Source organism: Ornithorhynchus anatinus, chromosome 10 (assembly GCF_004115215.2).
Source record: "Ornithorhynchus anatinus isolate Pmale09 chromosome 10, mOrnAna1.pri.v4, whole genome shotgun sequence".
In the NCBI taxonomy this organism is placed as follows: Eukaryota; Metazoa; Chordata; class Mammalia; order Monotremata; family Ornithorhynchidae; genus Ornithorhynchus; species Ornithorhynchus anatinus.
Window position 1 is genome coordinate 53306904 of NC_041737.1, and position 19936 is coordinate 53326839.

A 19936-nucleotide genomic window follows, 5' to 3' on the forward strand; every position below is an offset into this window, starting at 1 on the left:
CCCCCATCCTTCCCCAGTGTCAAAGTCAGACATAAATGTGTCAATGGGGGCTTTATTGGATTGAGGGGGGTCCCTGGGAGGGGGGGGCGGGGGGGGCGGGGGGGCACTAGAGGCGCAGGCGGGGGGCCGAGCAGAAGTCCAGCCTGTGGTGCTGCACGCGGGAGGTGCAGTCGCTGGACCCCAGCTGGCACTGGTCGCAGTGGCAGCTCAGAGCCACGGGGAAGGAGACCACGGGATCCACGCCAGGCGGGCAGCCGGGCAGCCGCAGGGATCCGTAGCGCAGCCGGCCATACGTGCACACTTCTTGGACCGGTCTGTATCTAGGGTTCGGCAACACGGGCATCTGAAGACAAAGTGGCGGGTGAGAGACAGAATGGGTGAAGGGGGAGGTGAAAGGGATCCCTTCCCCTTCTCCACTCCCCCCCACCTAAGTATCTAGTTCAGCCCTACCCCCCATCCTCACCTTGCTCATACAGAAGCCGGCACAGATGGTGGTGGTGAAAGTGATGCATACAGGACAGGCCTCGTGCTCGGCGGCCACGGTGGCATTGACGAGGCGGCAGTAGGGGCCTCCTCTGAGCCCCGGCTCGCCGGGCTCGCCAGGGTCCCCAGCGGGGAGCAGGGGCGGCAGCAGGAACAAGAGCAGGAGTGAGAGCCCCTGAGGGCCCACGGTTAGCTTCCCCTTCTGCTGCCCTCTGCCTCTTCTCCACCCCCTTCTCCCCTCCGCCCTCACCCCCACTCCCTCCCATAAAGGGGTTTTGGGGGGCCCTGGGACGGGTGGAAGGTGGGGGGCGGGAACGACTCTGCAGCAACTCACCAGGTGTGGCTCCATGTTGAGTCTGGCCCCTTCCCCACCGGGGCCCTGCCCTTATACGGGCCCGGCCGCCGTGGGGGCGGCAAGGCCAGAGGGTGGGGGCGGGGACCGGGTAACCAGGCAGTTAATCCTCTCCCTCGCCCACTGCCCTCCAGGGCCAGGCAGGGAGGGGGTGGACGGGGCAAGGCCACAGCCAGGAGGAGACAATATCACAGCCCACCTGGGCAACCCGAAGGCTTAGGGGAGGGCCGTTGGGGGTTGGAAGGGGAGGAGACCCAATCGCTCACAGCGTAAACCCCCCCCGCCCGACCTTCCCTCCCCACCTTCCGCTGCCAAGGCAGAAAGGAGACGAGCTGATGAGCTTTGTGCCAGAGAATGGTCATATGGTCATGTTGGAAGGGAAGGAGTGGGGGGGCCTGTCAGTGTGGGCTGTGGCCCCCTTCCCATGGTGGAGCTGTTTGTGCCTTGGCCGTTGGGCCTTGGCTCCTCCTCCAGTTCCCAGGCCTCTGGCAGTCCTGGTGCCCAGAAAAGGAGGTCCAGGTCCTGGCCTCTGCCCGCCCTCTGTCCCGGCTTGTGCCCGCCACCCGCCCCAGCCTGCGGCTCCCACCCGCAGCCCCTCAGAGGACACAGGGCTTCCCGCTGCCGTAGCGGGTGCTCTCGGGCTGGTAGAAGTGGGGCACGGTGGCCAGCTCGGGAGCGGGGCGGCGGTGGAGCCCGGCCCACAGCGGCTCCAGGGGGCAGAAGCGATCCAGAGTCCGGAGTGGGTGAAGCGGGGGCGTGAAGGAGGCGTGCGTCAGCGACCGCCACTGCCGGGACGGGCTCAGGGGGCCCAGGTGGGCGACGCGGTCTCCGGAAAGCCGGGGCGGGAGCAGGGCCGAGTCGGGCCACGGCGGGCGGGGCGGTACCGAGCCCCCGGCCTGGGATGTCTCTGCGGGCAGCCGGGACCGGCGGGCCGGGTCGGCGCTGTTTGGGGAGATGGGATCGAGGTCTGGGGTGTGGGATCCGGAGGCTTGGGTCGGAGGGAGAGGTCTTTGGGTCAGGGGCGTTTGGGTCTCTGGGGGGAAGGTGGCAACTGAGAACCTGGAGAAATCCTGGGCGGTGATGGAGAGGTAGGGATCTTGTAGATGGAGGATGGCACGCTGTGGGATGTAATAGATCCTTCCCGCCAGAGCTGGGTTTTCTGTGCTGGGAATTATGGTCTGGTGGTGTGGGGGGTCAGAGGGGAAGGGGGAGAAAAGAGGGAGTCAGAGCCAAGCCCTCCTCCCCTTTCCCCCGCGCCCCCAGCCTCGGGTCAGCACGGAAACGCGCAGCCCCCCCGCCCCCTCCAGCCCCGGGACCGGCTGTCACCTGGGAGGGGCCTCGGGTGTGGTGGGCAGCGAGGCCGAAGGGCAGGGGCCCGGGGGCAAAGGTCGGCCGCGGGTCGAGGTTAGGCCAACCGGGGTACCCAGCCCTCATCTCGCTCTTCCGCTGGCGGGAGGTGAGGGCGGCGGCCCAGGCGCGGAGGGCCAGCTGCAGACCCCAGGACCGGCCGAGGAGGGAAAGGAAAGCCTGTTGCCTCCGGACCCGGACGCCCCTCTCCTCTCCTCCCCCCTCCCCGCCGGTTCCGGGGCTCACCTTGTCCCCGGCGCCCTTGATTCCCATCACGCGGTCCGCCCGGGGCGGCAGGAGTGCGGGGGGCTGCCCAAAGCGCCCCGCGGAGGTCTTGGGGCCGTAGGCGGCCCCGGTCGTCGTTTCCCGCCGGCTCACAACCTCGTCGAAGCTCCGGGCCCAGCGGTCCTGAGCCAGGGCCGGCGGCAGAGGGTCCGAGACCGTGGACTGGTGGGCGAGACCCCCTGGGCGTCAGGGGGAGGCCAGGCGTCCCCGCCCCCCGCCAGGCCCGCCTCCCCCGGGACCCCCGGACTTACCCGAGCGGCCGGCGGGGGGAAGGGCAGGGGCGAGGTCGGAGGGAGGCCCACCTCACTGCTGGTGCGACACCCGTCCGGCCAGGGGCCCGGCCCCGCCGCCCCATGGGACCGCCAGACCATTGGGCCGCCCAGCCCCGCCCGGCCCCCCGGGGATGAGCCGTGTTAGTCTGTCGCTATGGCGACGGGACACGCCCCCTCCGGCCAGCCTCCACCCCCCCCACACACCCCGACTCCGAGTCTGGGGGCGGGGAAGGGGAGTGGCGGAGGCAGGCGGGCTCGGATGTCCTCGACCGCACCCCCGCACCCGCTCCTGGCCGGGGTGAGGGGGGCGGTCCTGGACTTACCCTTGGAGGGGTGGGCCCAGCGGGGACCCGCCGGCCTCCCGCAACAGTCCACAGCCGACAGGGAGGGAGAGGGAGAGGGTCGTTCTGGTCACACAATAAATTAGGGGCGTTGGAGGGGGGAATAAATACAGAGGGACGGGAGACCCCCGGAGAGAGGGGGCAGGACTCGGAGGGAGGAATTGGGGGGCTGGCGTCCATCTCGTCCCCTCCTTGTGTGTCTGGGGTCCGGAACTCAGCCCCCATCGGGTCCGGGCTCCACACCAGTCGTGGCGGGCCCTGCCTATTAACCAGTTGGCAGTCTTGGTCTCAGTTGCTCATGTCCACCGTCCTGTTGACCACCCGGTGTCCAGTTGCGTAGTCACTGACCAATTAATTCTGCCTAGTGACACTTGACTGCCGGAGTAAAGTTGACGGCCCCTATTAAGCAGTCGTCTCTGCCCCGGGTACCTCCCAGCCGATCTAACCTCAGAGGACCATACCGATTTTTGTCCACTCGATCTTTTTTCCCCACTGACCAGTTGACCGCATCTGGAGTCTAGCTGGCTTCCAGGGGCCAGATGGCTTGACCAGTGTCTCTCTGATTGCCTAGAGATCATTCGGCCTCGCCCACTGCCTCATCGACCCGGCCTAATGCCTAGGCGGCCGACAGGAGCCTCTCGAGGACCATGCCAGGATGCAGTTGACTGTGTCGTGTCCAGTGGTCGGGTGGCCTGGTCCAACAGCAGCACCCAGGGCCCAGTCTCAGATGGACACATTGTACCCAAAGCTCAGTGACTTCGATCCTGGACCCTCTTGATTCCATCCTCTAACACGCTGATTCATCCCAATGGCTTGGTTGTTGCTCACTGACCAGTTAAGCCGGTACGTGCCCGATTGACCACCCGCAATTCCCAGCCGACCCTTCCTTGTGCCTAGTTAACCACATCATCCGTGGCTATTTAGCCACCCCTGGGCGGGGGGAGCGCTGAGTCGACTGCAGCCTGTTCCCAGTCGATCGGCATTGCTCCCGAAAGAGAAGCAGCGTGGTTCAGTGGAGTCGGAGGTCGTGGGTTCTAATTCCGGCTCTGCCATTTGTCAGCTGTAGGACTAGGGGCGAGTGACTTAACTTCTCTGTACCTCAGTTACCTCATCTGTATCACCTTGTATTACCTCACCCGATTATCTTGTAACTACCCCAGCGCTTTGAATAGTGCTTGGCACATAGTAAGTGCTTAACAAATGCCGTTATTATTATTATGTCCAATTAAATTGTCCCGGTGTCCAGTTCTCCTGTCTCGGTCCTCCGTGGCCCACCGTTGCGTGGCCCAGCGGAGAGATCCCGGGCCTGGGAGTCAGAAAGACCTGGGTTCTAATCCCCGCTCCGCCCCTTGTCCGCCGCGTGACCTTGGGCGAGCGACTTCACTTCTCGGGGCCTCAGGGACCTCCACTGTGAAATGGGGATGAAGACTGTGAGCCCCGCGTGGGCCGGGGACCGGGTCCGACTTGATTAGCTTGTATCTACCCCAGCGCCCGGCCCGGAGGAAGCGCTTCACACCCACACGAAAATCGCATAGATCCCCGCCCCAGCTGCCCACCGCTGCAGCGTAGCCACCCCGGGCGCTCAGTACGGTGCCCGGCCCGTAGCGAGCGCTCCCCGAACCCCAGGACGATTAGTATTATCGTTAGAGTTAGGGCCCGGGGGTGCCCCGATCCCATCAGGCGCGGCCGGCTCGGCTCAGCAAGGTGCACACGCAGGCGGTGTCGATGCGGATCCAGCGCCAGCCGACCAGCTTCTGGTCGTCGGCGGTGAGCGCCCGCACGTACGACTGTTTGGCCTTGCACTCGGACACCCAGTGGCGCCGGTCCACGCCGCGGCAGCCCCCGCCGCCGGGCCCCCCGGCGCCCCCGGTCCCCCCGGCGCCCCCGGCCCCGGCCTTGCAGCGCGTCTCGAAGAAATACTGCTTCAGGGGCCCGGCCAGGGTCTGCACCTCGGCCAGCACGGCCACCTCCCGGCCCCGGATGTCCACGGCCGTCCGGCGGTCCGTCACCCAGCGGCTGACCGCGTCGCAGACGGACAGCTCCCCCCGCCGCCCCGGGCCCGCCCCGCGCCGGCTCCGGTTGGCCGCCGCCCCCACCGGGGCCCCGCTCTCCAGGAGGAAGAGGAGCGGGGGGCCCGCCGGCAAAGAGCGGCCCAGGGCCACCCGGGGGCTCAGCAGCGACCAGTCCGGCCCGGCCAGGGGCAGGGGCGGGGCGAGGGGGGCCGCCAGAGCGGCCGGCAGGACGAGGACGAGGACGAAGGGTCGAGGAGACCAGAGCATCACGGGGGCACCTGGGGAGAGAGGGAGGGATTCAGAGCACGCCCACCCCCCCCCCCGCCCCCCCAGGACCTCGCTCTGGGCGGCAGGGACCACCCCACGCTGCCCCCCATCAGCCGTCACCGGACTCCCAGAGTTTGGGGCAGCGGTCTACCGGAGCAACTAGGCAGGCGTGGGAGCCATGCCTTCGCCACCCAAGACCTCCCCGATGGAGTCGGGGTTGAGGGGGAGGGGAGCCGGGGAGCTGGGTTTGGGCAGGCCGGGCTACGGACCCACCGGGAAGGGGTGGGGGGTGCGATGGGGGGGGGGGGCAAGGGGACGGGGCCCAGGAGAGACAAGGAGAGAAGTTAATGGGACACGAAGGAAACTGGGGAGGCGGATGGGGGGAGTGGACAGGAGGGTTTAGGGAAAAGGGAGATTGGGGGAAAAGGAATGGGGTTTAGGGCAACCGGTGGAGGGTGGGAGGGGCTGTTACCGGCTTGGTCAGGGTTCCTGCCGTGGCCCCGGGGGCCTGTCCCCGGGGGGTCCCAGAGGGGACATCGGGGGACCCCTCCGCTGCACCATCCCGGGGTGGGGGGAGAGGCAACCACCTTCGAGAAGGGAGATGGGGTCAGACCCGGCCATTGGAAACAGAACTTTCTTCCCTCCAACTCCTTCTCCCCATCCCGCCCGCCGCCGCCCCCCGCTTCCTTTAGAGACCCGGCCCTCCTGCCCTCCTGGACCCAGGCCCCTCTCCCAACCCCCGGGCCTCGGTCTCAGACACATACACGCACATACACAGACACACGCACACAGACGACTCCCACAGAGGCCCCAGCTCAGGTGACGAACCTGCCCGGGCCGGGATGGGAAGCAGATGGTGGGACGGGGCGGGGGGGGGGGGGGGGAGCAGGGAGATGATAGATGAGGCTCCAGGACTGGAAGAGATTATCTCCCCGCCCGGAGACAGCGGGGGAGAGCCCCCGAGGCTGGGGAGTTGGACCCCCGGGTCCTTGGGGAGAGTGGAGGCCGGGGGTGTCGGGAGACTCGACCCGAGGCGGCGGCAGGTCCTGCCAAGTGGGATGCCTGGGCCCCCGAGGGGAGCAGCGGCTGGGGAGTGGGATGCCTGGGACCCTGCGGGAGAGCGGGGGACACCTGGGTCCCCGAGGGAGAGGGGAGCCTGCGGGGCCGGACGCCGGGTCCCGGACTCCGGCTCTGTGGAAGGAATGCTCTCTCCGCGGTGGGGCAGGCCGGGGCCCGCCCGGGCCTTAGGTGATGCATACCTGGGGCTCCCGCCCGCCTGCTCGCCCGCCCAACCGCCCAGCGAACCAGGGGAAGGAACGGCTGGGAGGTGGGGAGGTAGGGAAGGAACCGAGCTGGGGCCGGGGGAAGGAGACAGAGGATTAACCCGCGGGACCCTGGAGGGTTCCACTCGGGCACCCAGGTGTTCGCCCCCGACCTAGCTCACCTCAGGACCCAGGCGTCCTGCCCTTCGGCTCTCCCTCCCCTCGGGATCCACTCAGCTCTCTCCCTTCAGGACCCGGGCAGCCCGCCTCTTATTTCGTCCTGCCTCTCACTTCTCCCTCCCTTCAAGACCCAGGCTTTCTGCCTCTCAATTCGCAATCCCCTTGGGACCCAGGCGTCCCGCCCCTCAGCTCTGCCTCCTCTCAAGCCCCAGGCGTCCCGCTCCCTGGCCCGGGAAGGGGCAGCCGGCCCCCTGGCTAATAGGAAGCAGCCTGAAGCGGCATCTTTTCCTGGGGCTTTAACAGCTGCTTCCCATCGCCAGACAAAGCCGATCCGCGTCCCAGCAGGACACCTGAGTTCCACAAGAGGACCGGGGAGTGGAAGGAGCGAGCCGGGTCCAGGCCCCAGGACACTTCTGTGAGGGAAGCCCGGGGTGGGGGGAATGGGACAGGGAGAGTCGGTGGCTGGAGGGGCAGGACAACCGGACCCCTAAGGGGAGCAGGGGCTGCGGAGGGGCGAACACCTAGGTCCCCGCTCTGCCTCAGTTTCCTCCCCCCAAGCTCCACCTCTTGGCTCTCCCTTCTCCTCCCGGCTCTGCCTCCTGCTTTGATCTTGGAGAAGAGAGATGGGAACAAGGACCCCCCCCCCCCCAGGATCTTGGGGGAGAAGGAAGGAGAAGGCTGGGATGCCGACTTGGGTCCTTGAGAGGATTGGGGGTTGGAAAGGGGAGAGCTGGGGGCTAGGGAGGCAGAAAGTCTGGTGCCCGGGAAGGGAGGAGCCGGGACGCCTGGGTCCCTCCCTTACCTCTGGCGCCCTCTGCTCCTCCGCTGTGCTCTCTGTGCGTGTCCCCGCCGACACCAGGACCCGCTTTCCCCAGTAGGGTGGGGTGGGGGGCGTGGCTGGGAGCGGGGACCCCGCCTCCCGGGAGCAGAAATGAGGAGGGGGAGGAGCGAGGTGAAGGAGAAGAAATGGGGAGGAGCCAGAGGACCCCCCCGACCCCACCCTCCCCACCGGTCGGGGGAGCTCTGCCGGAGTTGGGGCAGTCGGGGTCCGACCAGGGAGGCTAACCCCAACCCTCGGTTCCTGCTCCCATTGCCCTCAGAGACCCAGGCATCCCGGCCCCCAGCCACTCTCTGTCCCCAGGGACCCCTCCTCCCCACGGCTGCCGTTTTCCCAGGCCTAGACACAAACCAGCCGCCTGCCCGTCTGGGAGATAAGGGCCTGTCTGTCCTCTGTCCGCCCGTCCCCCCCTTCCTTCCCATTCCCCCCTTCCTTCCCATTCTCCCCTTCCTCCCCATCCCCCCCACCCCCCATCTCCCTTCCCCCGTCTGGCTGCGGCCTGGAGCTCCCGCCAGTCCGCAAAGGCTGACCATCCTGGGAAGGGGAGATGGAAGAAGGGCCGGAGGCCTCGGGGGGGGGCCGGGGAGGGGATGGTGGGAGGCCCAAGCTCCAGCCGGGGCCTGGCGGCTCTCCCGGTCTGCTGTCGCCGACCCCATCGACGCATCTCAGCTCTAATAATAATATTATTATGGTATTTGTTAAGCGCTTACTAAGTGCCAAGGACTGGGGTAGATACAAGGTAATCAGGTTGTCCCTCGTGGGGCTCACAGTTTGAATCCCCATTTTACAGAGGAGGTAACTGAGGCACAGAGAAGTTAAATGACTTGCTCAAGTTCAAACATCAGACAAGTGGCAGATCTGGGATTTGAACCCATTTCTGGGTGGGAACAGGAATGGGACCCTGGTGGTGGGCAACGCAGCCCTCTCTGATCACCAGGGAGCACCTTTGGGAGGGAGAAGGGGGTCAGAGGGAACTGGTCTCCGAAGCCGGCTCCGGTGGGGCTGGTGGAGACGCCGTGGGGGGCTAGGGGCAGGATCTCAACTCTAGCCTAGAAGGGTCTCAGCCTCCCAGGGGCCCTGGAGGCTTTGGGTTGGGGAGGGGAGTGGTCCAGGCCCCATTACCAGGGTCCTCCCTCCCTAGCAACCAGGATGTCTAAGGGGGCAAGGGTCTCTGGAAGCTGGTCTCTGGGAGCCATGGGGTCCAAGGAGGAAGCCAGGCCTTTCCTTCTTTCATTCAATCGTATTTACTGTGTGCAGAGCACTGTACTAAGCGCTTGGGAGAGCACGCTATAACAAAAAACAGACACCCTCCCCGCCCGCGAGGAGCCTCTTTACTGGGCTTCGGTTCCCCCCTCTGGGCCTCGGGCTTACGGGTAGCAGGGGCGGTTCGGGGAGCTTCTTCCTATGAATCCCTTCCCGCAGAGCACACAACAGACTGCTCCCCTACCCTCCTCTCCAGTGCTCCCTCCCGGGAAGGGAGCTTGCTCTGGGGTGACCTCACAGCCTCCTCCTGCTGGACAAGGCTGGGATTAGAAGAGATGCGGGAGGGGAGGCAGGGGTGTGCTGCTGCAAAAGCTGGAAAGGGGGCAGGGGCGGGGGCGATAATAATGTGGTATTTGTTAAGCGTTTACTATGTGCCAAGCACTGACAGTGCGAGGCCACGGCAGGGCGCTCCCACACCCTCCAGACCTCGGTTTCCCTTCCCCAAGGGTCTTGGGGGCTTGAGGGGAGAATAGAGTCCACAGAGAAATAATCCGATAATAATAATCCAGGAAGGGGGGGAAGCGGGTTAGACTCAGTCACGGAGACAGCAGGAGAGACACGGAAGGAATGCAGAGTTACAAAAAGTCAGAGAGATAGACAGGGGCTCTGTTTCTAGAGTGTAAGCTCGTTGTGGGCAGGGAATGTGTCTTTTTATTGCTTTACTGCCCTCTCCTAAACCCTTCGAACAGTGCTCTGCACACAGTAAGCCCTCGATAAATATGACTGAATGAATGAATGGGGCCATAGAGGTCATCAGGAAGCCGAAGTCATAGAGGTGGAGGGAGACCCAAATAAAGAAACAAGAAGCAGCATGGCATAATGGTTAGAGCACGGGCCCGGGAGTCAGAAGATCATGGGTTCTAATCCCAGCTCCGCCACTTGCCTGCTGTGTGGCCTTGGGCTAGTCATTTCATTTCTGTGCCTCAGTTACTTCATCTGTAAAATAGGGATCGTGACTGTGAGCCCCATGCGGGACAGGGTCCACTCCGATTTGTTGTTTGTATCCATCCCAGCTCTTAGTATAGTGCCTGGCACATAGTAAGTTCTTAACAAATACCACAATGATTATGATTACTATTATTATTATTATTCTTAAGACACACAGAGAACCCCCTGGCAGGGGGTGGGGAGAACAGGCTTTCGCCCAGCAGACCCCCGTGGGGCTCAACCTGGAGTTGCTACAAATACCATAATTATTATCCCCTCTGTTTTCCTTTTCCTTCTTAGTCTGTAAATTCCTTGCGGGCAGGGATCGAGCCCATCTCCTCTGCTGGAGAGTGCTCTTCAAGCACTCAGTATAATGCTCTGCACACAGTAAGCACTTAATAATAATAATTATGGCATTTGTTAAGTCCTATGTGCCAGGCACCGTACTAAGAGCTGGGGTGGTTACAAGCAAATCAGGTTGGACACAGTCCCCGTCCTGTGTGAGGCTCAGTCTCAAACCCCATTTTACAGATGAGGTAACCGAGGCACAGAGAAGTGAAGTGACTTGCCCAAGGACACACAGCAGACAAGGGGCGGAGTTAGGATAAATAGCACTGATGGATTATTTCCCTCCTCTCTCTAACTCCCTTTCCCCCTCCCCCCATCCCTCTCACCATCTTCCCCAGCCTCTGTGACCAGGAAACCCCTTCCAAGCTTCCCCTCCCTGGACCACACACCCCCTCTCGCCCTCCTCACCCATCACTCCCCCTTCCCGCCCTTTTCCAGTTATTTTTAACCCTCGCCGACACCTGACACCAGAGCGCGGGACCCAGGGCAGGTGATGGGCCTTGGCGGGGGAGGCAGGATGCCCGTCCCTTTTTGGTGCAGTGAGACCGATTGAAGCTAGACTGAAGGGGGAGGGGGGGACTGGGGCAGCGCCGTCTCGTCCGCCCCCAACATTCCCTCATGGCCTAAATATAACCCCATTCCTGGGTGGGGTTTGGGCGGGTGGGGAAGGTCTTCTGAGGCCACAAGTGGCTCCTCCCCCAACCCCTGGACTGGGAACCCCAGCATCCTCCCCAGATATGACACAGCTGGCTAAGAACCAGAGGCTAAAGTCTTTCATTCTCGGCCGGCCCCATTCGTTCCCCTGGCATAGAACTTGCTCCCACCCTCCCCGCCTGCTCAGTGTCCGGGCCCACAGGAGGCGTGTGGCTCCGGGGGGAGCTTCAGGATGAAAACCCTCTGCTCTCCTCCCCTCCTAGCCGATTAAGACCCCTGCTGAGGGCAAAGGGTTAAGACCATCAAGGGATTGGGAGTTGTGGGGAAGGAGAAGTTGGGGGAATGGGGGAAGAGGAAGATTTTCTCTGACCTCGGGACAGGTCATCCCTGAACCAGAAAACAGTTCTGAGGGGTGGAAGATGGGGGGATTGTGTTGGGGAGGCAAAGGAGGGGGTTGGGACTGTGCCTTGAGCTGGGACAGGCCCTGGTAGTTCAAGGGGTGGAGCTTTGGCTTGTAAGGGGAGCCTGTGGTGGTGGGGAGGGGGGCTGATGTGTACAGTTGGGATAAACTGAGGCAGGGGAGATTTGGAGAGCACACCGAGGTGCTTTGGGGTCGAAGTTCTTTCATGGAAGTTGGGCTGAACTAGGCTGGCTAGGATGGGTGGCGCAGTGAGCTGCGAGGAACCCTGCAAGCCTGGGTGGTCGAGGAGCAGTGACCAAACCTTCTGGGCCATGGGGGCTTCTCTTCCCCTCCACCGTCCCCCCCTTAGTGGTTCCCAGTCCCCAGCTTGGTCACCCGGATTTCTGTGAGTTCTTTGTTTAGAGGGTGGGTCTTCTGCTTTTTTTAGGGGCCCATTTGCTCCTGTCCAGTCCTGGGTCACAACGGGTCAGCAACCACCCTGTCAAAACCTTTCTTCCACTTGAAGCCTATCCCGATTCCCACCCCAATTTCTGGAGGAACTTGGGATCACTTTCCACCCCTTCTGAAATTTGCGTGGCTGCTCTCGTCTCCCCCCTCCCTAACTAGAGGATGTTGACAAAACTGGATCCTGTGACCACCAAGGACCCAACTGGCTCAGGGGACAGAAGAAGGGACCCGTTCCCTAGCTCCCACCCGCCCACTGTCTTCCTCGTTGACCCAGGCCAGGACCCCAGGGACGTTTTAATTCTTCTTTGTATTTATTAAGCACTTACAGTACACAGAACACCTTACTAAGTGCTTGGGAGAATACAAGACAACAGAGTTGGAAGACACATTTCCTGCCCACAAGGAGCTTACAGTCTAGAGGTACCGTATTTCCGGACTAGCTAGATGCTTCTGTCCAATGACCTGGGTCCCTCAGGTCCTTCTCTGCTGGGCCTGTGCCTGCCGCCGCCCATTCTCATCCCCCTTCAGTGTCCAGCCTGGCCCTAGAAGGACCTTCCTCCTGACCTGACCTGTCTTGGTTGCCCGTGAACCTCTGCATCAAACAAAAACTCCTCCCCATCAACCCCTCCTACCTCACCTCGCTAATCTCCTACTACCTTCCAACTCCCACACAGGGCTCCTTTAATGCCAACCTACTCACAGTACCTCTAATTTGTCTGTCTCTCTGCAGACTCCTTGTCCCCGTCCTGCCTCCGGCCTGGAACACCCTCCTTCTCCCAGACATGGCGGACCACCTCGCTCGCCACCTTTGCAGACTTTTAAAAATCTCATCTTCTTTTTAATGGTATTTGGTAAGTGGCAGGCACTATGTGGCAGGCACTGTACCAAGCGCTGGGGTAGGTACAAGCTAATCGGGTTGGTCACGGTCCCTGTCCCACATGGGGCTCACAGTCTTAATCTCCATTTCACAGATGAGGTAATGGAGGCACAGAGAAGTAAAGTGACTTGTCCAAGGTCACACAGCAGACAAGTGGTGGAGCTGGAATTAGAACCCATGACCTTCTGACTCCCAAACCCGGGCTCTATCCACTAGACCATGCCACTTCCCCAGGCCACATCTCCCAGAGGCCTTCCCGAACTAAGCCCTCATTCCCCCTAGTCCCTCTCCCTTCTGCATCACCTATGTCCTTGTGCACTAGATATTCACCCCACCCCCAGCTCCACGAGAACGTATCTCCATACCTGTAATTTATTTAATGTCTGCCTCTCCCCTCTAGACCATGAGCTCCCTGTGGGCAGGGAATGGGACTACCAACACCACAACTACTAATAATGATAACAGTTAGGATATTTGTTAAGCACTTACCATGTGCCAGACACTGTATTAAGCTCTGGGGTGGATACAAGCAAATCGGGTGGGACACAGTCCCTGTCCCGCATGGGGCTCACAGTCTCAATCTCCATTCTACAGATGAGGTAACTGAGGCTCAGAGAAGTGAAACGATTTGCTCAAGGCCACACAGCAGACAAGTGGCAGAGCTGGAATTAGAACCCATACCTTCTGACTCCCAGGCCTGTGCTCTAACCTTTGCACCATACTGCTTCCCATATTATATCGTATCATACTCCCTCGAATGCTTAGCACAGTGCTCTGCACACAGTAAGTGCTCAATAAATACCATTGGTTGATTGACTGGGCAAAGTCGGATGGAGTTGCCAGAGGGTATCGGAAATTGGGGATGGGACTGGGCTCCTTTCCCAGGGGGAGCCGGAATTTGACTTGGGCTGGGGATGGAGGCCCTCTAAGAAATCGGTGTCAATTGGTCTTGGGGGGGAATTGAAATTTGGGAGAGCGTTTGGGGAGGGGGTTGAGGGCTGGGCCGAGAGCACTGTGCTCCGGTTGGGTTGTGACTTGTGGCGAGGCTATAGTTCGGATGGGGTTCCCTCCAGCTCCATCTCTGCCAAGCTCTCCAAATCTCGGCCTGCCTGCTGGATCTCCACAGGTGATGCCAATGAGAGGGGAGAGGGAGAGGATGTTGGGAGGGGAGGGGGCCGGGGGCAGCGGGAGGGCTTGGACAGCCTCGGAGAAAGCCCGGGGAGGGAGACGCAAGGGGAACGACCGACCCACACGGACCCAAAAGACGCAGCCCCCGTGAACTTTCCACCTCAGTCTCCGCCCCCCAGCCTCACACCTCCGTCACCAAATGCCTCCCCCCCAGCTCCTCGGCGCCCTCTGTCCCGTGGCTCGCCATCAGCTCCCCGTTGACCTTCCCCTCCACAGGGAGCGGCGGTGGGGGGCAGCAGGGGCGGGTGCTGACGTGCCGGTACTGGCCCGGGTCCTCGCTCTCCGTCTCCCGGTGGTAGAAGTAGCTGAAGTTGGACACGATGACGGGGACGGGCAGGGAGATGGTCAGGACGCCGGCGATGGCGCACAGGGAGCCCACGATCTTGCCCCCGACAGTCACCGGGCTCATGTCCCCGTAGCCCACCGTGGTCATGGTGACCACGGCCCACCAGAAGGCCTCGGGGATGCTGGTGAAGCTGGTGTCCTCCCGGTCGGCCTCGGCGAAGTAGACGGCGCTGGAGAAGAGGATGACGCCGATGAAGAGGAAGAAGATGAGCAGCCCCAGCTCGCGCATGGAGGCGCGGAGCGTCTGGCCCAGGATCTGCAGCCCTTTGGAGTGGCGGGACAGCTTGAAGATGCGGAAGACCCGCACCAGACGGATGACCCGCAGGATGGCCAGGGACATGGCCGGCTGGCCCACCCCCCGCTGGCGGGCGAACTCCGTGCCCAGGGCCACGAAGTAGGGGATGATGGCCATGAAGTCGATGAGGTTCATGACGTTCTTGAAGAAGATCGGCTTGCTGGGGCTGGCCAGCAGGCGCACCAGGAACTCGAACGAGAACCAGCAGATGCACACGGTCTCCACGGCGAAGAAGGGGTCGTCGAAGGAAGCGCGGGGCGGCAGCGGGTGGGTGCCGTTGGCCCGGTGGGCGAGCTGGGGGGTGGGTCGGGGCATCGTTAGAGCGGGAGACAGGCCTCCTCGCCCTCGGCTCTGCCCTCGCCCTGGCTCCCGCCCCGCCGTGTCCCGGCTCGCCTCCCCTCGGGGAACCCTGGCTCCCCGTCCCTCCCACCCCCCTCAGGAGGAACCCTGACATCCTTTTCCCCTCATCCCATTTCGCCCCTCCCCTACGGACCCTGGCTCCCATCTCTCCTACCCTCCCACCTCAGGGACCCTGACAGCTTTCCCACACCCTGGCTCTCTTCTCCCCCTTCCCTCAGGGGCCCTGGCTCCCGTCCCCCCCAAATCTCCACGGGGACCCTGATGTCTTTTTCCCCACATCCCAGGTCACCCCCTCCCCCAAGGACCCTGGCCCTCATCCCCCCGCACCCACATTCCAACTGCTCTCCAATCCTCCTCAGGGACCTTGACGTCTGTCACGCCGTGGAGAGGGTCCTTGGCATTATCTGTCCCCACATGTTCTAGTTCACACCCCTCAACTCTTCTCAGAGATCCTGACATCCATCTCCCCGCAACTCAGTTCCTTCCCCAACCCCCTCGGGACCCTATGGCCTGGCTCCCCTGGGCAGGCGGGGAGGACGGCCCGGGGACGGGGGCGGAGGGGGGTTGTGCTGAGGCGGGAGGCAAGCCACAGGTCATTTTACATCAGGACAGGAGTTTCCTCAGCACGGGGTTGACACGCGATCACATTACATGTGTGAGGCTGACGCCTGCCTGGGGAGACACACGGTTTCCAGGCCTCAGATAGCCCAGGGGGCCGGGGACCCTGAGAACTCAGTGGTCCCAGGAGGGCTGGAGGCCCAGAGAGCCAGGGGACTGGGGACCCTTGAGACCTTGGGGACCACAGGGACCTGGGGACCTAGAGAACTTAGTGACCTCTGGGAGACTGAGGATCCAGAGACTTCGGTGACCCTTGGGGAACTGGGGACACGGATACCTTGGTGACTCCTGGGAGACCGGGGAACCAGAGACCTCGATGACCTCGGGGAGGGGGGGAACCAGAGAACTCGGTGACCCCAGGTGACTGAGGATCCGGAGACCTCAGTGACCCCTGGAAGATGGGGAAACTGGAGATCTCAGTGACCCCTGGTGATTGAGGATCTGGAGACCTCAGTGACCCCTGGGAGACTGAGGACCCGGAGACCTCGGTGACCCCGGGGGCTGGGAACCTGGGGATCTCCATGAGCCCAGGGCGGGGGAGGGCTTAGGGATCCAGGAATCTCAGGGCTCCCAAGAGGCTGAGACTGGAAATGAGGAGAGAGACCGGGAGAGCTCAGGGTCTGGACAGCCGGGGTCGGCGACGACTCTCAGAACTGTCTGGGCCGCCTGTGGTCATCACACCCATCCCCCTGCCTTTAAGTTGACTGGCTCCTACTCCATCCTGGCAGCTAAAAAGCTCTACCCCAAATCCCTCCTCCTGCAGGGCTAAGAAGCAGCATGGTGTGGTGGATAGGCACTGGCCTGGGAGTCAGAAGGTCATGAGTTCTAATCCCGGCTCCGCCAATTGTCTGCTGTGTGACCTTGGGCAAGTCACTTCACTTCTCTGGGCCTCAGTTACCTCATCTGTAAAGTGGGGATCGGGACTGTGAGTTCTGTGTGGGACAGCGACTGTGTCCAACCCGATTTGCTTGTATTCATCCCAGGGCTTAATAGGGTGCCTTGCACATAGAGCTCAACAAATACAATAATTATTATTACATTCTTCCAAGTAGCCGAGAGAACAGCACATCCCCTCTCCTAGGAGTCTGGGGGAACAGCCGAGAGGGCCCTGGCAGAGGGGGTGAGGGCAGCGGGTTGCCATGCCCGGGAGATCTCAGAGTCTCTCCTCCTACTGAGCCCAACCCTGCTCCTGACAATGCAGCAGGATGGATTGAAGTTTGACTGTTCTGGGTGGTGGGTGAATGCACACAGTAAATGCTCAGTGATTGTTGATTGATTGAGCCTGCGGGAGGGAGAGGATGGGGACGGGTGATGTGTCGCTCAATCGATCAATTGTATTTATTGAGCGCACTGTGCTAGGTGCTTGGGAGTGTACGATATAAGGAAGTTGGTAAACGTGATCCCTGCCCACAATGAGCTTATTCTATCGACTGGGGAGCTCACCCAGGGGAAAGGGAGCAACACGCGAATCCTGACCCTGCAGCGACACTGATTCCAGGAAGATTCCTCAGGAAGGACTTCGGTGAGTTGAGAGCAGGGATGGTTGCTTGGGATGGTGTGTTCTCCCCAAGACTCTCTCAGGAAACTCCCTCTCTGTGGAAGCAGCATGGTCTAGTGGGTGAGGCAGAAGGACCTGGGTTCTATTCCCGGCTCTGCCGCTTGTCTGCTGCTTGTCACTTCTCTAGGCCTCAGTTCCTTCATCTGTAAAATGGGGGTGCAGACTGGGTGGGACAGGGACTGTGTCCAACCCAATTTGCTTTTATCCACCCCAGAGCTCAAAACAGTGTCTGGAACAAAGTAAGCATTTAACGAACACCACAGTGATGGTTATTATCATTACTGTTATTAGGAAAAGGAAAGCCCATTCTCATTCTCCCCTGGTTGTCCCCCTGAAGCAGCAAGAAAGATGGAGATTAGACTTTAGGGAGAACTTTCTGTCGGAGAAAGGATGATAAGAGAACAGATGATTTGTATGGATATGTACATAAGGACAGATCCAAAAATCATTTTCATATCCATCTCCCCCTCTAGACCGGGAGTTCCTTGAGGGCAGGGACTATGTCTACCCACTCTGTTGTACTGAATTTTCCCAAGTACACACAGTAAGTGCTCAATAAATATCACTGATCAATCGACCAGAGGGTAGCGTCCCCCCAACCACGGCCAGAAAAATCCCTCGGGGAGGAAAGAAGGTTGGGGGCATTTTGGTCCAGCCATGATTCTGACCCTGCAGCAGGTTGGATTTAGGTTGGATTTTAAGGGAACTCCCCCTCTTGGGGGATGCAGGGGAGAGCAAGAGCAGCCAGGAAGCATCTGTTTCCCCAGACATTTCTGAGGAGGAGAAACACCCTTGACTGAGCTGGGCCAGAGTAGCCAGTCGGCACGGAGACGGGAGAAGAGATGGGATGGGATGGAGAGGCAAGGCCTCAGAGCTGTCTGGGCTTCTATTCTAATCACTGAGACTGGTGGTCAGGATACTTGGTCCCCACAGCTGGAGCTGGCGGGGAGGGGAGCGTGGGGGCGGGGTACTCAGTCCAGGTGGCCTGCCAGGGTCAAAGACACAACTTTGTTTGCCAAACTTTCCAACCTGGTATGCTCCTGCACCAGGCTGCATTCCTATGGCCAGAGCAGACAATGACTCTCCCCTCCTTCAATGCCTTATTGAAGGCACATCTCCTCCAAGAGGCCTTCCCTGACTGAGCGTGCCCCCGGTCCCCCCGACCGGCCCCCAGTTCTCTTCTCCCACTCTCTCTGCATGACCCTGACTTGCTCCTTGTATTCATCCCCTCCTCCCAGCCCCACAGCACTTACTTACGTCCATATCTGTCATTTATTTATTTCTTTTAATGTCTACCTCCCCCTGTAGACTGTAAGCTCACTGCGGGCAGGGAATGTGTCTGCCGATTGTTTTATTGGACTCTCCCAATGCTTAGTACAGTGTCCTGCACCCAGTGCTCAGTAAATACAATTAACTGACTGATATAGCCCCCATCCCCCTGCCTCTGGGCCCCGCTGTGGGGAGAGTGGGACGACGCAGGAGCAGGCCAGGGCTGGAGGTGAGGAGGAGGGTCCGGGGTGGGGCAGGGGGACTGTGACCCCGTGACCCTCAGGGTGTGAGGGCGGGGGCGGGGAGGAAGTCGGGCAGGGGGAGAGCTGGGGGTGGGGTCCACGGGGTGGGGAAGCGGGGTCCCCGGGAGGACCCCCTCACCGTCAGCATCCCGTCCCGCTCATCCCGGAAGTCGGGCAGCGTCTCGAGGCAGAAGATGACGATGGAGATGAGGATGACGAGGACGGAGACCACGGCGATGACCCGGGCGGCCTGTGAGCTCTCCGGGTACTCGAAGAGCAGCCAGACCTGGCGGAGGAACGGGTGGCGGGGCAGCGTGCGCTCCACCTCGGGCGCGAAGCCCTCGTCCTCCCGGAACTTGGCCAGGGCCTCGTCCCCGAGCTGGTAGAACTGCAGCTCCTCCAGGAAGACGTCCAGGGGCACCTGGGCCGGGCGTCGCAGCCGCCCGCCCGACTGGTAGTAGTAGAGCACGGCGTCGAAGCTGGGCCTGTGGCGGTCGAAGAAGTACTCGTCCCGCAGGGGGTCGTAGTAGGGACCCCGGCGGCCCGGGTCCCCCAGGAGGGTGTCCGGGAAGCGGAGCAGGGTCTTGGCCTGGGTCTCGAACCTCAGGCCGGACACGTTGAGGACCAGGCGCTCGCAGCAGCCGCGGCGCGGGCACCCGGGCGGCGCCCGCTTCTCCATGGCTCGGCCGGAGGCTGGCGCCCGCCGGCAAAGCCCCCCCGGCTGCCCTCACCCCATGCCCGGCGGCACGGCCCACCTCCCCGCCCCCCACTCCTCCTCCCCCTGTCCTCCTTCCCCCCGGCCCCCCCGCCGCTTCCCACCTCCCTCATCTGGGTCGGGTGTCCGGTTCCTGGGAGGCCATGGGGACCTGGGGTGGGGGGGTGGGGTGCTAAAAATAGTCCAGGAGGACGGGACAGGGGGAGGGGGTGCCAGCTGTTGACCAGGGAGGAAGGTGGGGGGGGGGCGGTGGCAATGGTAGGGAGAAGAGGGAGGACGACCCCTGGTGGGGGCAAAAGAGGCGGGAAGAAAAGGGGAACTGGTCAGTTGGTCAGTGGTATTTATTGAGCGCTTACTGTTTGCAGAGCACTGTACTTAGCACTTGGGAGAGGACAAGATAACAATATGAGACACGTTCCCTGCCTACGAGGACCTTACAGTCTAGAGAGGTAATAATACTTATTAAATGCTGTGTGCCGCGGACTGTGCTAAGTGCTGGGAAACATACAAGATGATCAGGTCAGACCTTCATTAGACTCACAGTTTAAGTAAGAGGGAGAACAGGTATCGAATCCCCCGTTTTCTACAGACGAGAAAACTGAAGCACAGAGAGGTTAAGTGGCTTACCCAAAGTCACACAGCAGGCAGCGTGGCTTAGTGGAAAGAGCCCGGGCTTGGGAGTCAGAGGTCATGGGTTCGAATTCCGGCTCTGCCACTTGTCAGCTGTGTGACTGTGTTCAAGTCACTTAACTTCTTTGTGCCTCAGTTAC

At 61.7% G+C, this 19936-nt stretch overlaps 4 protein-coding genes across 4 annotated transcripts; all 4 read right to left on the reverse strand.

Moving 5' to 3' along the window:
• Positions 1–104: 104 nt before the first annotated feature.
• Positions 105–1197, reverse strand: LOC114814557 (lutropin subunit beta-like). The gene is made up of 3 exons (XM_029072892.1): positions 1169–1197; positions 464–713; positions 105–343 (listed from the first exon to the last, which is right to left on the reverse strand). Exons 1-3 carry the CDS (start codon positions 1195–1197, stop codon positions 107–109), a joined length of 516 nt encoding a protein of 171 aa, XP_028928725.1. The 3' UTR covers positions 105–106.
• LOC114814645 lies at positions 1172–4425 on the reverse strand. Its single transcript, XM_029073443.2, has 5 exons — positions 2719–4425; positions 2429–2629; positions 2162–2323; positions 1895–2013; positions 1172–1777 (listed from the first exon to the last, which is right to left on the reverse strand). Exons 1-5 carry the CDS (start codon positions 2836–2838, stop codon positions 1432–1434), a joined length of 948 nt encoding a protein of 315 aa, XP_028929276.1. The 5' UTR covers positions 2839–4425; the 3' UTR covers positions 1172–1431.
• Positions 4426–4566: 141 nt separating this feature from the next.
• Positions 4567–5906, reverse strand: NTF4 (neurotrophin 4). The gene is made up of 2 exons (XM_029073449.1): positions 5832–5906; positions 4567–5370 (listed from the first exon to the last, which is right to left on the reverse strand). Exon 2 carries the CDS (start codon positions 5357–5359, stop codon positions 4757–4759), a length of 603 nt encoding a protein of 200 aa, XP_028929282.1. The 5' UTR covers positions 5360–5370; positions 5832–5906; the 3' UTR covers positions 4567–4756.
• Positions 5907–13885: 7979 nt separating this feature from the next.
• Positions 13886–19130, reverse strand: KCNA7 (potassium voltage-gated channel subfamily A member 7). Its single transcript, XM_029072893.1, has 2 exons — positions 18591–19130; positions 13886–14698 (listed from the first exon to the last, which is right to left on the reverse strand). The coding sequence occupies exons 1-2, from the start codon at positions 19128–19130 to the stop codon at positions 13886–13888; spliced, it is 1353 nt and encodes a 450-aa protein (XP_028928726.1).
• Between the last annotated feature and the right edge of the window lie 806 nt (positions 19131–19936).